The sequence below is a fragment of the Fukomys damarensis genome, unplaced genomic scaffold (assembly GCF_012274545.1).
Source record: "Fukomys damarensis isolate Sample0158 unplaced genomic scaffold, DMR_v1.0_HiC HiC_scaffold_17, whole genome shotgun sequence".
NCBI lineage: Eukaryota > Metazoa > Chordata > Mammalia > Rodentia > Bathyergidae > Fukomys > Fukomys damarensis.
The window spans coordinates 17,764,071-17,778,058 of record NW_022900929.1 but is presented as its reverse complement, the minus strand read 5'-3'; the positions used below and the strand labels follow the sequence as shown (position 1 = coordinate 17,778,058).

Here is a 13,988-nt window from a genome sequence, read left to right as displayed (position 1 = left end):
GGGCCTGGCCGCGAGCAGAGGAGGAGCTGCGCGCCGCGGAGCCGGGCCTAGTCAAGCGCGCGCACCGCGAGATCCTAGACCACGAGCGCAAGCGGCGCGTAGAGCTCAAGTGCATGGAGCTGCAGGAGATGATGGAGGAGCAGGGGTGAGCGAGGAGGCGTGGCGGAGTGGGCCTGGCCACGTGGGCGTGGTCAGATCTCTGGTGGGCGTGGCTTGCCCTGAGTCTGGCGAACGGGGAACCCCGGGAGCCTGGTCCAGGCAAGGGGCGGGGTCTGGACCAGCTGGGCGGAACCATTGCGCACCACCTTTCATTCGTTCATTCATTCGTTTATTCAACCTTTATTCAACAAGCAGTCTTTGAACCCCTGCTCTGTCTAGCTCCCAGGCTCTGATTCTCAGATGCTAAGGAAAGACAGACCCCACCCTTCAGAAACAACCAGCTCCATGGAGAAGAGATGTGAAAACAGCAATGACAACCCAAGGCCTCAGTTTCCCCGTCTATAAAATGGGTGAATGGAGCTGCCATGCCAGTACTACAAAGATGTGAGAGCGCATAGGGGCCCTCACTATATGCCAGGGCTGACTGCAACCAAAGGAGTCACCTGCTGGGCTCAGAGCCCAGCTGTAGTCATTTCCTGTCCTCGAAGACCCTCTCCCCCCACACACACTGACTCAACTGCAAAAGCGTGTTAACACCTGCCACAGAGCAGGTTAGAATCACGGCTGAAGGACAGGGCAGGAGAGCACTTCAGGAGCTCAGAGGAGAGATTCTGAGATGGGAGGGAAGGCTGCCAGAGAGAACATTTGTGTAGGCTGAGGATGCGTAGGAGTTTGTCCCGGTGAGGAGCAGGGGCCTGGGGCATCTCCAACGATACAACTCATGCGTCAGTCAGTAGAGGTTTAGGGGTCTCACTACTCCCACGTCCCTTGCTCATTGAGTTGGAGGCAAAGAAGCAGAGCACAAAGCCATCTCATTAGTGCCACTCCAGAGGAGTGAGTGCCCCGAGTGTCCTGGAATGAGTGGGCCAGCTGCCACGGGGATCAGAGTGGAGAGCGGGACCTGCCCAGAAGCAGCGTTTGCCTGGGGTGGGGTTTGGAGCCCCTTAGAGCATGGCAGAATCCTTTTGTTCATCCCTGCATCTGCCATCAGGCCTCCTGGGCTCCCCCAAGACACGGGCCAGCGTCGCTGTAGAGCTCAGGGAAAAAGACACTGAGGCTCAGAGACAGCCACTTGCTGAATGAAGGTGAAGGAAAGTGGCGCCAGGGCCGAGCTCGGGTCTGAGGCAGGGCAACCTACAGGGAGGAGAAAGGGACCGAGGGACCTGTGCGGCAGGGTGCTGAGGGCAGGCAGAAGGGAGGCTCCCAGCTGGCGGTGAAAGCACTTGATGAGCTGTAAGTTTTGGAGGAGGAAAGGAGGTCCCAGGGACAGAGCTGAGGGGGAGAGCGGAGAGAACCCCAGGATCTTCATGGAAGAAGATCCGTGCTGAATTGTGGGATCCCGGAGAGGGAGAGGAGAGTGGCCGGTGGGTGTGGGCAGGAAATGAGAATAGACAGAGATGGGCAAGGACCAGCCTCTGCTCTTTACTGCCCACCCCATCCTTTCACTGGACCCCCAGGACCCCTCGCTCACTGGCCCAGAGCAGGAAGCAGCAGTGTGGGGTCCCCTCCTTGGTGTTAGACTCCCAGCATGAAGGACCCTGCCTGTCTGGGAAGCATCCACTAGATCTCCCCAAGTTCTTTCCCTACCCAAGACCCACCTCCACCTGATCCGTAGTCTGGATTCTCCCCTAAAAGCTAGCAGTGGGGTTACCCCGCACAACCTTCCCCACCCCTTAGCAGCAGCCACTCTTCGATACCATGATCCAAGCTCACGGCTGTAACTTGACCTTGGTCAAGCCACGGTTTCCTCACCTGCACAACTGGGACACCTGCCCTCCAGGGTGGTTCTGAAGGACCAAATCACAAACAGGCCAGTCCCCACAAAGCGCCCAATAAAGCAAGGGACCCATGTGCTTTTCCAAACTCTAGTCATTAATATCCATTCCTAGAAACACTGGTTGGTTCACATTTATTTACCAGGTTCTCAGGCATTTGACAAATGTCCCCACCAGCCACAGCAACACACACTCTTTGGTTCCATTAAAAAGCAACCCTTTTCCTTAATATTGATGGATAGCCGGCTAATTCATTGGTGATTGATTTTGCATTTGAAGTCACCTTCCCAGGCAGCCTCTGCACACAGGCAGCCATCACCCATAGGGCCAGGGCACAGGGCACAGCTCTGCTCCCAGCCAGGCTTGGAGCCTGGGGCTTCCCCTCTCCCTGTTGCTCCTCTGTAAGATGGAAGTAAGGCCTGCGTCCCCCTAGGACAGCGGTGGCGAACCTACTGTCCTAGAAGATTACCTAGAAAGCACTTGAGTCCAAGCAGACAGGCAAGATGGAACATTTCCCTTCCTTTTAAAATGCAGTGCTCCCTTTGCCCCACCTCTAGCTCAGAGAGTGAGCCAAGAAGTCCCCCAAAGGAAAATGAATTGTGCAAGCCCTTTCCTTTCGTGGAATGGGGACCGAATATCTGGGGAACACTGGAGCCAGGAGTCTGAGCACTAAAACAGATATCATGACCTTCCCTATTCCTCCCCCGACCCCACTGCCTGCACACCCTTAACTTGGAGCCCAAGCCTTTTTACAGAGATAGGGTGTTACTAGGGATTGAACCCAGGGTCTTTGCCTTCAACTACAACACCAACCCTTTTTATTTTTCATTTTGAAAGTCTCATTTGGTCACTTAGCCCAGCCTGGGCAACTTGGCAACTTAGCAAGAGCCTGTTTCAAAATAATAATACTAATGATTTTTTAAAAGAGCTAAGGATGTAGCTCAGAGCAAAGGACCTAAGTTCAATCCCCAGTACCACAGAGAAAGGAAGAAAGGGAGGGAGGGAGAGGGAGGAAGAGAGAGAGAGAGAGAGAGAGAGAGAGAGAGAGAGAGAGAGAGAGAGGGAGAGAGGGAGAGAGAGAGAAGGAAAGAGGTACCTGGGAGCAGAGGTGGCCTCCCTGACCCTCTTGATCATCCAATATGCTGCCCCTCAATTGGCAGGTGCCTGAGACCTGCTGGCTCTGGGACCAGCCCTTGCCCACTGCATATGTGCTTCTCGAGCTATTTTTTTTCTCCCAGTACTAGGGATTGAACCCAAGGCCTCCTCACTGAGCTATGTCCTCAGGCCATTTAATTTTGAGACAGGTTCTGACTAAATGGCCCAGGCTGGGCTCAAAGTAGTAATCCTTGGGCTTTGCTCCCACCTCCCACCCTGCACCCCTCCAGGGACACCCAGGCTCAGCTCAGCCCATGGCCCAGCCTCGCTTTCATGCCATCTGCATCCCAGCCCCTCCTGAGCCAGGGCCCCATCCAGGTGACCCAGTGCCGGGTCTCCCTTGCAGGGTTCTAGGAGCCAGGACTGAGGGCCGTGAAAGGGCCTGTGCTGTGTGTGTCTCTGTGCAGGTGACAGTGACACTGGCTGCAGAGGAGGCTGAACCAGCAGAGAAGTAGGAATCAGGGACACCAGGCTAAGAAGTACCTGGGGCTCCCATCTAAACCCTCACATATCCAACTGGTCCCCACACCCCAGCACAGTTCCTCCTGGGTGGTTTTGTCCATTTCTTCCCCTCCATTTTCAGGGTTACACTCGGGCTCGGGCTCACCATCTTGTACCTCAACCCCACCGTAGCTCAGTGCCAGCCCCTGCTCCCAGGTCCCTCTTTCCAGCCACATACTAACCAGAGCCATCTTTCCAAAATGAAAATCCAACCCTCAAACTCTCTAGTGCCTCTCCATCACCTACCAGTCATTTGTCAAAAATTTCTGAGCCATGCGTGGTGGCGCACGCCTGTGATCCCAGCACTTGGAAGACCGAGGCAGGAGGATCGCTGTGAGTTCCAGACCAGCCTGGGCTACATAATGAGTTCCAGGTCAGTCTCATCTACATAGTGAGACCCTGTCTCAAAAAACCAAAAAAGAAACAAGGTCTTCCTAAGTCACTAAGGTGCTCAGGCTGGGCTGGAACTTGTGATCCTCCTGCCCAGGACAGTGACCTGCTGCCCAGGGGGGTCATTCAGCAATAGCTACTGGCCACTTGTGTGCGTCAGGCACAGGGGAAAGAGCTGTATGTGCAAAGGCCCTTAGGAACAGGACAGAGGGGGTGATGCCGGAGGGGTAGGGAAACCAGCAAAGTAGCTCTCACAGTGTCGCAGGGAGACAGGATAGTGACTGACCCCACAGCCTGGTGGCAGGGATGAGGTGTAGACAGTGCTGTGCACCTCCCCTGAGACTGGACATAGGGAATGAAGAACAGCAAAGAAATTGAAAGCCCAGACTTCACCACCACCACCCCGCTCCCTGAGCCAGCAGCAGCGGACAAGCCACTTGGCAGCGCTGAGCTTGTCATGGCGCCAATGTTGTGAGGACCACACAAGCCTGCTGTGACAGTCAGACATCAGTGAGGCAGAAGAGACCACTTCTGTGTCAAAGCCACGATTCTCTCTTGCTTCTCCCGAAAAACATTTCGAGACATCTGGAGCTGGGCAGGTTGATCCAGGCCCGTAATCCCAGCACTCTGGGAGGCTGAAGCAGGAGCACAAGTTGCCTAGCTGGGCAATTTAGCAACTTCGAAAGAGCTTATCTCAAAGTAAAAATAAAAAGGGGCTGGGGATGAAGCTCAGTGCAAAGCCCCTGGGTTTGATCCCTTATACTAGAAAGAGAAGGAAACAGTCAGAAGACAGACAGACAGACAGAATCAGAATCAGAATCAGAGACAGACAGAAACATCGAGATCCAGGACAGCAGCTCCCATGTGGGAGAGCCTGCCTAAGGCCAACGCTAGCAAGAAGGAGGGGCTCAGCCACACCTGGGTTATCTCTTCCCAACTCCTGGCCTCAGCGGAATCATCTTTCATCAGCCTCCCAAGTAGCTGGGGCTACAAGTGCTGGGAGAAGCCTGGGACCACACTTTCTTCTGTCTGGTGGGTTGGTGGGTTCATTGGCTGACTGGTCTGCTGCGAAATGGACAGCACTTGAATTTCCTCAGTGCCAAGGGCCTGGCTGGGTTCTGTGACCTCGGGCAGGTCATAGCAATCTGGAGTCTGAGCTTCTGGTCCAGGGCTGAGGAGCTGGACTGGGCTGGGCTGGGCTCCACCCCAGTAGGTAGGAGAGATTTGAACCCGGGAGAGCAGCCTTCTCACGGCTTGCACCCCACAGGTACTCAGAGGAGGAGATTCAGCAGAAGGTCGGGACCTTCCGGCAGATGCTGATGGAGAAGGAGGGGGTGCTCACCAGGGAGGACCGGCCTGGCATCCATGTGTAAGTGCTCAGGGCAGGGGCAGGGGAGGGGCCTGTCCAGGAGCACTATCAGGTGGCTGGGGCTGGGGCTGGGAGGAAGACGAGGAAGAGGAGGGGGAGAGGACAGCACGGGACCTGCCCACTGTCTGGCTTGGGTGGGCACAAAATGGGCATCACCAAAGGCTGCTGCCCACCCCAAGCTCCTTCTGTGACTCAGAGATGGGAGGACTGATCTCACCTCAGGGCTGCAAATCAGGAAATTTCAGAAATGCACTAATCTCATCATTGTCATTCCTTGGCAGGGTGACCTCAGACCAGCCACTCTGGGCCACAGCTGTTCCCACCTGTACAATGGGCTCCCAAGGCATGAGACCTAGAAACACACACACCAGTGTCATTGCCGTCAGACCCAAAGCTTAGCAGATAAAGAGGATGTGGGCCTTGTGGAGGGCCTGTCTCTGCCACCTGTCACAAGACAGAAGCAGCGATGCACTATATAGGTCTCTAGGCAGGACTCTGGTCAAGTTACAGAGAGGTAGATTTTGCCTCAGAGTAGTGGAGGGCTGTGCACCACTCAGAACCAAACAGAAAACAGAGCAGGCTGCATTAGGGGGTGGGGGTGGGCTGTGCCTGCAGTGGGCAGTGCTGGAGGGCTGGCCAGCCCCATGCCTGACAGGCTGTGTGCTGCTGGATCCACTCTCTGGGCCTTCCTCTTGTTCAGCCTCGGTTTCACCCCAGTACCCACATCCCATGCTTCTCTGGCTGGAAGTAAAACTGATTCTGGGTGAAAGGTCAGGGCAATGGCTGCTGTCCTTCTTCTCAGCAGTGGGACTAGTTTGGGGAACAGGCATCTTGTTGAGACCCCAGATCCATGTCCACCTTTATCCCACAAAGACAAGCCAATAAAAAGCCAGGTGTGGTGGCACATGCCTGTATTCCCAGCACTTGGGAAGCTGAAGCATGAGAACCACTGTGAGTTTCAGGCCAGCCTGAGCTACAGAGTGAGACCCTGTCTCAGAAAACAAAAACAAACAAACAAAATAACCTTCCAAGTGAGTGTCCTGTTGTGGTCACCTTAAGGGCCAGGACCATATAGGAAGAGATAAACCTCCCGGGAGAAAGGGGAAGCTCTTCTGCAGCCCTTCTGTAATCCTGAGATGTCAGGGGTGGAGTATCATCCAAGCACCCCCAATAAACTGCATCTCTCTGTCCAGAATAGGAGCAAATCAGGAACAGCCTCAGGCTTGGAAAGTGACCTCAGGGAGCCAGCTCAGCCTGTCTGCTCTTTCCCCTCCTTTGGATCTGCAGTGAGAGTCCAGGGCTGGCCGCTGTCACTCCTTCTCTTCAGCCCTCAAGAGCTCCTGCCCTGGTCCCCCTCCTTGGGGACCTGGTTAGCTCCCTGCAAAGGCAGAGCCTGCCCTTCTCTCTCTCTTTTCAGTCCTGTTGGCCACCAGACTCTCCCCTCAAGCTGCTCCCAAAACCACCCCCAGACCAAGGAAGTCTTGGCTTTCTAACCTGCTCACTCAAACAGCCCAGAAAACTGCCCACCCTTCACTCTCCCATCCAGAGTGAGTGAGCACAACAGCCCCCTGGATTCCACCTTTTCCATCTTCCTGGGGTCTGCAGTGACAGACACCCCCACCTCCAACTCAAGCCCACATTTCTTCCCGCTCCCAGTTCCTACACTGAAGAAAGCATCTCCCCGTCTCTCTCCGCTCTGACACCGTCTCTAGCTACCAAGCCACACTTTCCTTGTATTCCTACAAAGGGTTTGCAGCATTCATTGTCTGCTTCTGTGAGCCATAGAGAGCTGGCTTCCCTGTGGGCCCTGGCCTCTCTCCAGCTTGCGCACCCCTTGTTTCTCACCTCTGGAAGCCCACTTTCTCTCTGGGCTTCCAACATGCAGTTCTTCTTTCAGCTTCCCCCAAAATTCTGCATGTCCCCAGGCCTCTGCCCCAGGCTTGCCTTCCCCGGGGGATCACATCCACTCCCAGCTGGAACTCTCCCTTGTTAACATGACTCCCAGCCTCTCCCTTTAGGCCTGATCTCGTCCTTACTTGAATGCATGAACAAATGAGTGAAAGACATTATCTAAGAACCCACTGGGAAATATGCACAGAGAGGCTGCTGTGTCCCCATCATGAGAAGAAGTTTCAGGCATGGCCTGATGCACACCTAACCCTGAGCCAGTGCCCCAAGGTGAGACAGAGAACAGGAGGAGGTGGTTTCCTGCTCTCCAAGTGGAAACACAAATCTGTCACTTGAACCCAGGACTCACTGACAACCCCTCACAAGAAGTAGCAACACAGCCACTTGAGTGGTACGGTCTTTAGGTCCCCTGCATGTTTGGAGGAGGAGCTGATGGGTCAGAGAGTGGTCAGTCACACGGGGCTCCCTGGAAGAAGCACTGGCTGGAAGACTCAAGAGTCAGGGGAAAGCTGTCAGTCAGAGGAATCTGACAAGATGTTCTGGAAGCTTAAGGCCCTGGGATCCCTCTGGAGTGTCAGTTGCACAAGGATCTTTATCAGTTTTGTTTACTTGTATCCTTGGATCCTAGAATACTGTGGCTTGCCCAATTTTCCCCAAATCCTGTTTCCCTATTTATGCAGTAAGAGGGTTGAATCAGAAGACATCTTTTAAGCTGGGTGTGGTGGCGCAGGCCTGTAATCCCAGCACTTGGGAGGCTGAGGCAGGAGGATCACTGTGAGTTCGAGACCAGCCTGGGGTACATAGTGAGTTCCAGGTCAGTCTCAACTACATAGTGAGACCCTGTCTCAAAAAAACAAACAAACAAAAAAATCAGAAGACATCTTTTAGTTCAGGCAGCCTAATATGGTATAAAAATAGTATGCTAAGCATCTGAGCATGTTGACGTATGCCCATAATCCCAGAAATCTGTCAGGCAAAAGCAGGAGGATCACAAGTTCAAACCCAACCTGAGCAATTTAGCAAGACTCTTTCAAAATAAAATAAAAATAAAAGGGCCGGGTATAGAGCTCAGTGTAAAGCCCTGGGTTCAATCCCCAGTACCTCCCCCACGCACCCTCAAAGAAATAAGCAAAACAAAAACAGAAGAACAAACGTACCCCAAGCAGGGACTGCAGCAGGCTGGAGAGGCTGACTGCGCCGAGGCACCAAACTGGGGAGCTGTTTGTGGTGCTGAAGCCAAGGCTGGCGGCCTCCAGAGCAGAGGGGTAAAGGCAGGGGAACCACAGCGACAGTTGGGCTGTGTGCCTTCTTGTGGGTGGACCTGGGATCTATCTGGGTCTTGGCTTTTTAGCTCACTTCTTAGCTGTAGAGGGAGGGGAGACAGATGTTCCTCTTGTCCAAGCCTCTAAATTCACAGTCTGGATCCCAGCTGGGCGGTTCTGACTGCAACAGCTCGTGCGGGCTTCACAACACTCCAGAAGCACTCTGTCCCCAGGGGTCACCCTTCCTCCACAGATTGACAGGTTTGAGTGTCAGTCTCTCGTGATCGTCCCCTCTCTGGCCTCCCTCCATACTGGACCCCAGAACACCATGCAACTGTACTGTGCAGACACACACAGTGGGTGAAAATTCAGGGGCCCTGATGATGCAGCTGGTGCTCTAACAGTGCTGCAGGGAAAAGAAAGGAGGAGTAAGATTCTGGGCACACTGAGAACACACGGCTTTTGACTCTGGAGATGATTTGGATGTGGAGAGTTCTCGTTTGCCACAGAAATCCTCTCTGGCTCCTTGGCATCCATTGGTTCAAATGCAAGTTCCTTTCCTGTCATTCAAGGCTCCCCACTCTCAGGACTCAGCCCAGTCTCTCTCTCTCTCTCTCTCACACACACACACACACAAACACACACACACACACACACACCCTCGAAGCACTCAGCAGCCAGCCTGACCTGATGGCAGTTCCTCTGCCTCCTGGATAGTTCCACATCCAGCCTTTGCTCATCCCAGACCCTCAGCCCAAAATATCTTAGCGCCTACCACACAAGTTCAAACATACCCCCCATTCAAGATCACCTCTAAAAATCACGTTGCTGGTCTGCTGGTCTCCCTCTACCTAGGATAAAAGAAAATCCTTCATTTTTTCATTTTGCTTGCTTGTTTGTTTTTGAGACGGGTCTTGCCATGTAGTTCAGGTTGGCCTTGAACTCACTATGTAGCCCAGGCTAGCCATGAATTTACAACAATACTCCTGCCTCAGCCTCCCAAGGGCTGGGATTACAGGCATGCACCAGCACATACAGGTATAAAGACTCTTTTCTTCAGAACAGGTACAGTGTTTTTGCTACTCTTTGTGGATGTCATCATTCTTTATTTCAATCTGAGAAACAACTTTTAAGGAAAAAAGTTTAGCCCAATCTGGGCAACACAGTGAGACCTCGTGTCAAAAATTAAAAAGTAAAAACAAGGAGCAGGGATGCAGCTTAGTGTGGAGGGCCTGGGTTTAAACCCCTGTACCCCAAAAACTTGTTTTTGGGCCAGGGATTTAGCTCAGTGGTTCCACTACCTGCATCACAAGTGCAAGGTCTTGAGTTTGATCCCCAGTACCCCCCCAAAAAAACCCAAAGTTGTTTTCATAGTTATATAACAAAATGTTTGAGAGAGAGAGTTTATGGAAAATAATATCTAGAAGCTATGTTCTAACTCAGAGTGAACAAATTCCAGTATTTTCCCAAGTTATTTAATTTTATACACAGTCTGGCCTCTGAGCCTCCTCATTATATCTACAAGGTGGGAATATTAACGCTGGCCCCTGTGTCACAGGCCCATTCACACGCTCTGATTAGACCAGGTGCCTGGCACCTGGGTCAGCAGTTATTGTAAGAGGCACCGAATCACTTTCTACCCAGCAGTGGGAGGTGCTGAAGCAGGGGCTCCAGGCCTGATTCAACCCTGCTCTGCCCGCAGCCACGCCTGGCCAGCCAGCTGAGCAGGAGCACAGGAGAGGGCCAACCCTTTGTCTGGAACCCCCTTTCTGTTGGGCCCACCCATCTGTCAATTGTCTGTTGTGCTCCTGGCTAATGGAAAGCAGGGGCAGTTAATTAACAAAATTGCTGGCATGAGGCAGCGCAGTCTTTATCGGGGTTGAGGCTCTGCCGTGGTGGCAGGTCCGACCCGTGTCCTACAAGGGCTTCATGTCCCACCTCAGCAAGTCCTTTGTCCGTCAGCAGCGGTCCATGCCTACTTTGGCCAGCTGTGCAGGACTCGATTGGTTTCAAGACAGGGTGATGCCTCTCCTACCCATTCCACAGAAGGGATGAGGAGTCCCCGAGATAGCGAGCATGAACTTGAGCGCATAAAATGTTACACAAATGTAAACTCTGCACACAGCAGCATCTACAAAGAAGGCGAGGGGGCGAGGGATGCGGCTCGGTGTAAGATGCTTGCTGACACACATGAGGCCCTAAGTTGGAGCCCAGGCACCACAAAAAAGTAAACAATTAAAATAATAAAGTAGGAAAGGGGCAACTGGGCCAAGGTCTGCAGCAGGCAGGTTCAGCCAATAAGTTCCAGGGCTGTCCTGTTTGCATGTAAATTGTCAAAACCAGCCGCATGGCTGAACTTACGTATCTTGCTCAAAGGTCCCAGGGCTATAGGGGCTGTACCTTTCCATCTCTGGGCCTCAGTTTTCTCATCTATAAAATGGGGGTAGCAGTTTCTCTAAATCAGGAAGTAGCTATAAATGGCATAGTGAACTACAGAGAACTATGTAACATTAGAGAACAGAAGTCTTAGTGATATTAGCATCCAGAAGCAAGACAGAACCCAAGGTTCTAGCCCTGGGACATACCACCCCCCCTCCCCACGCCAAAGCAGGTGTGATGGTACCCGGAGCCCAGAGCCAGTGAAAAGGGGGATGGGGTATAGCTCAGTGGTGGAGCAGATACTTAGCATGCTGAAGATCTGGGTTCAGTCCCCAGGACTGAGGGAAGGAGGGAGAGAGAGAGCAAAAGATGCCTCAGCCTCTAATATTCTCAGGGTAAATATTACCAGAAGGGCCAGGTATGGTGGTGAATGCCTATAATCCCAGCACATGGGAGGCTGAGGCAGGAGAATCACTGCAAGTGCAAGACCAGCCTAAACTACATAGTGAGACCTTGTCTCAAAAAAAAAAAATTTTTTTTTCCAGAAGGCCAGAGTTAAGGATGCGGCTTAGTTGTAGACCACTAGCCCAGCATGCACAAAGTCCTGGGTTTAATCCCCAGCAAAGGAAGAGGAGGAAGAGAAGAGAAAGGGGAAAGAGGGGAGGAAAAAGAAACCAGTTTTTGAAATCTTATACCTCGCTCAACTCTAGTCTGTTGCTGGAACCTTAAGCCGATTTTTCAATACAGACAAGAAGCCTGCAGTAGGGGCAGGAAAATGAGAGACCCTCTCCAGGGGGACAGATGGATGGGTAAGGAGGCAGGGAGTCTGGTTCCCTGGCCACAGAAAAGAAAGATGTGCCTGGGGGTGCAGCCAGCAGATTAAGGGGGGGACAGAGAAGGGATGGAGGAGCAGGGAAGGAGGCTCCAAGAGAAAGGGCTCTCAACAAGTGTCTGCTTTCAGTGGCTCACCAGAGTCCTGTGAAAGCACCGCCCAAATGCAGCTATTCGTTTTGTAAGGAAGCTTCGATTTTTCCGTGTCGGGATAAACTGGCACCCTCCTCCCACAGGCTCACCCACATGCTATCTGAGGTGCCCTTCTGTTTGGCTAAATACTATATTTTATGTGTCAGGCATCTGTACGGCTGAGGACTGTGTGGAGGGTAATGGGGAGGGTGGGGGGGCTGGACAGGCAGAGTGCGTTGGAGATTCAGGGACAAGGACAGGAGGTAGGAGGCCACCAGCTCAGAAAGAGAAATGTGGGGAAGGGCAGAGAGGTTGGAATGAAGGGATATGGGGGTGTCTGGCTCTGCAGGGGCCAGAAGATGACATCAGTCTTTCTTGTCACCCCAGAAAAATCTACCTACTACTCGAGGCTCTCAGGGCCACCTTGGTGCTGGGAAGTGGATGACAGTCTTGAGATTGGCCTCAAGGCTACTGACCCATGTCACATCGTATTTGAATTATCCCCCCCATACTAGGGATTGAACCCAAGACCTTCCCACTGACATACATCCCCAGTCCTTTTATTTTTTATTTTGAGACAGGATCTCAGTAAGTCACTAAATTACCCAGGCTGGGCTTAAATTTGCAACCTTCCTGCCTCAGCCTCCCACAGTGCTGGGATTACATGTGTGCACCACAGGGCTGAGGCCCACACTTCTGCACTTGACACACTCTCTCTCTCTCTCTCCCCCTCCCTCCCTCCCTCCCTCCATCTCTCTCTCTTTTAAATACAAAATCAGTCCCATATTGTTAACTAGCATGATCCCCTGCTGGAGATTTGTCCCTTAAACTCTTCTTGCCCTCTGCAGCTGTGGCCTGCTTCTCTTGCCCCTGCCTCTGTTTTATGTACCAAAGCTTCTTTTCTCCCTGAAAGAGACCCCCGGCCTATAACAGCTACCGGGTTCAGGACAACAGTCATGGGCTGAGGCTAGTGTCAGGGCTTGCTTCACAAAGAGAATCTCACTTAATCCCCTGCTCAAAGCTGGGATATTCTTTTCCTCCACGTAGAGATAAGGGCCTCGAGGCTTGGACACGTGACCGTGCCTGGTTTCAAACCTGTCTGAATCCAAGGCTCATGCCCTTAATGCTGTGCCATCCAAGCCCAGCCTCCCTCACCCTGCTTTATTCAGGGAGGGTGAGCCAGGCAGGCAGCACCCCCAGAGTGAGGGAATTCTGGGGAGAGCAGGGCTGAGGCTCTTTGTGGGAGGAGCACTGTCAGAGCATGACAAATGGCAACTGGAGGTGAGGGCAACAAATGGAGATGAACAGTCACATCCGGGGTCCAGTCACATTGGAGCCAGGCCTCAGAAGGCCACTTCTAGACTTGTTCAATTAACAAACATAAGAAAGCTGAAGTTTTGTCAGGCCTGCAATCCTAGCACTCTAGGAGGCAGAGGCAGGAGGATCCGAAATTCAAGCCCAGCCTGTGTAACTTAACCACTTAGTGAGACTGCCTCAAAAATGTAAAAAAGTCTGGGTATGTAGCTCAGTGAGGAGGCCTTGGGTTAAATTCCCAGTAAAACACACACACACACACACACACACACACACACACACACACACACACACAGGAAAGCTGCTGAGCAGCCACTACCTTATCAAATTTTCCCAATTGTCCTGTAACAGTTATCACTCATCTGGCAGGAGAGGCTCAGAGGGGAATGGCGGCCTCAGATCACATAGCGCTGGCTCACTCGGTGCAGGGCAGCATGAGGAGGATTGGTCTGACGGTTCAAAGCCCCTGCTCGCTCTTGCCTTAGGGCAGCTGCTGCTAGGGGGAAAAAAATAAAACAATTAAATTAAATTAAGCAACCCTCTCTGAGAAGGGTCTGCAGGGATAAACATCTGCGCCAGAGGATGGCTGGGGCTCCAAAGCCAGAGCAGGGACAGGAGGCAGCCAGTCCCGGCTGGGCAAAGCCCGGACTTGCGCAGATGCACTGGGATGGGAGGCCTCAGGGCTGAGAACCTTCGGCGGCCGAGATTGATGAGGACAGCCGGGCAGGCAGAGATGAGCGACGAGGCCTCCGGAGGCTGCGGAGGGGAGGAGGGTGAGGGGAGGCCATGAATATTTCAGAGGCTGAGTCCGGA

At 52.9% G+C, this 13,988-nt stretch overlaps 1 protein-coding gene across 1 annotated transcript in view; it reads left to right on the top strand.

Moving 5' to 3' along the window:
- Window positions 1-5: 5 nt before the first annotated feature.
- Srrm3 (serine/arginine repetitive matrix 3) overlaps window positions 6-13,988 on the top strand; it is a gene marked incomplete at its 5' end in the record, with an annotated part of 34,976 nt that continues 20,993 nt past the window's right edge. The window contains 2 exons of the mRNA XM_019206729.2: window positions 6-145; window positions 5,248-5,352. Of these exons, the coding sequence (XP_019062274.1) occupies window positions 6-145; window positions 5,248-5,352 (245 nt within the window). The remainder of the gene's footprint in view (window positions 146-5,247; window positions 5,353-13,988) is intronic.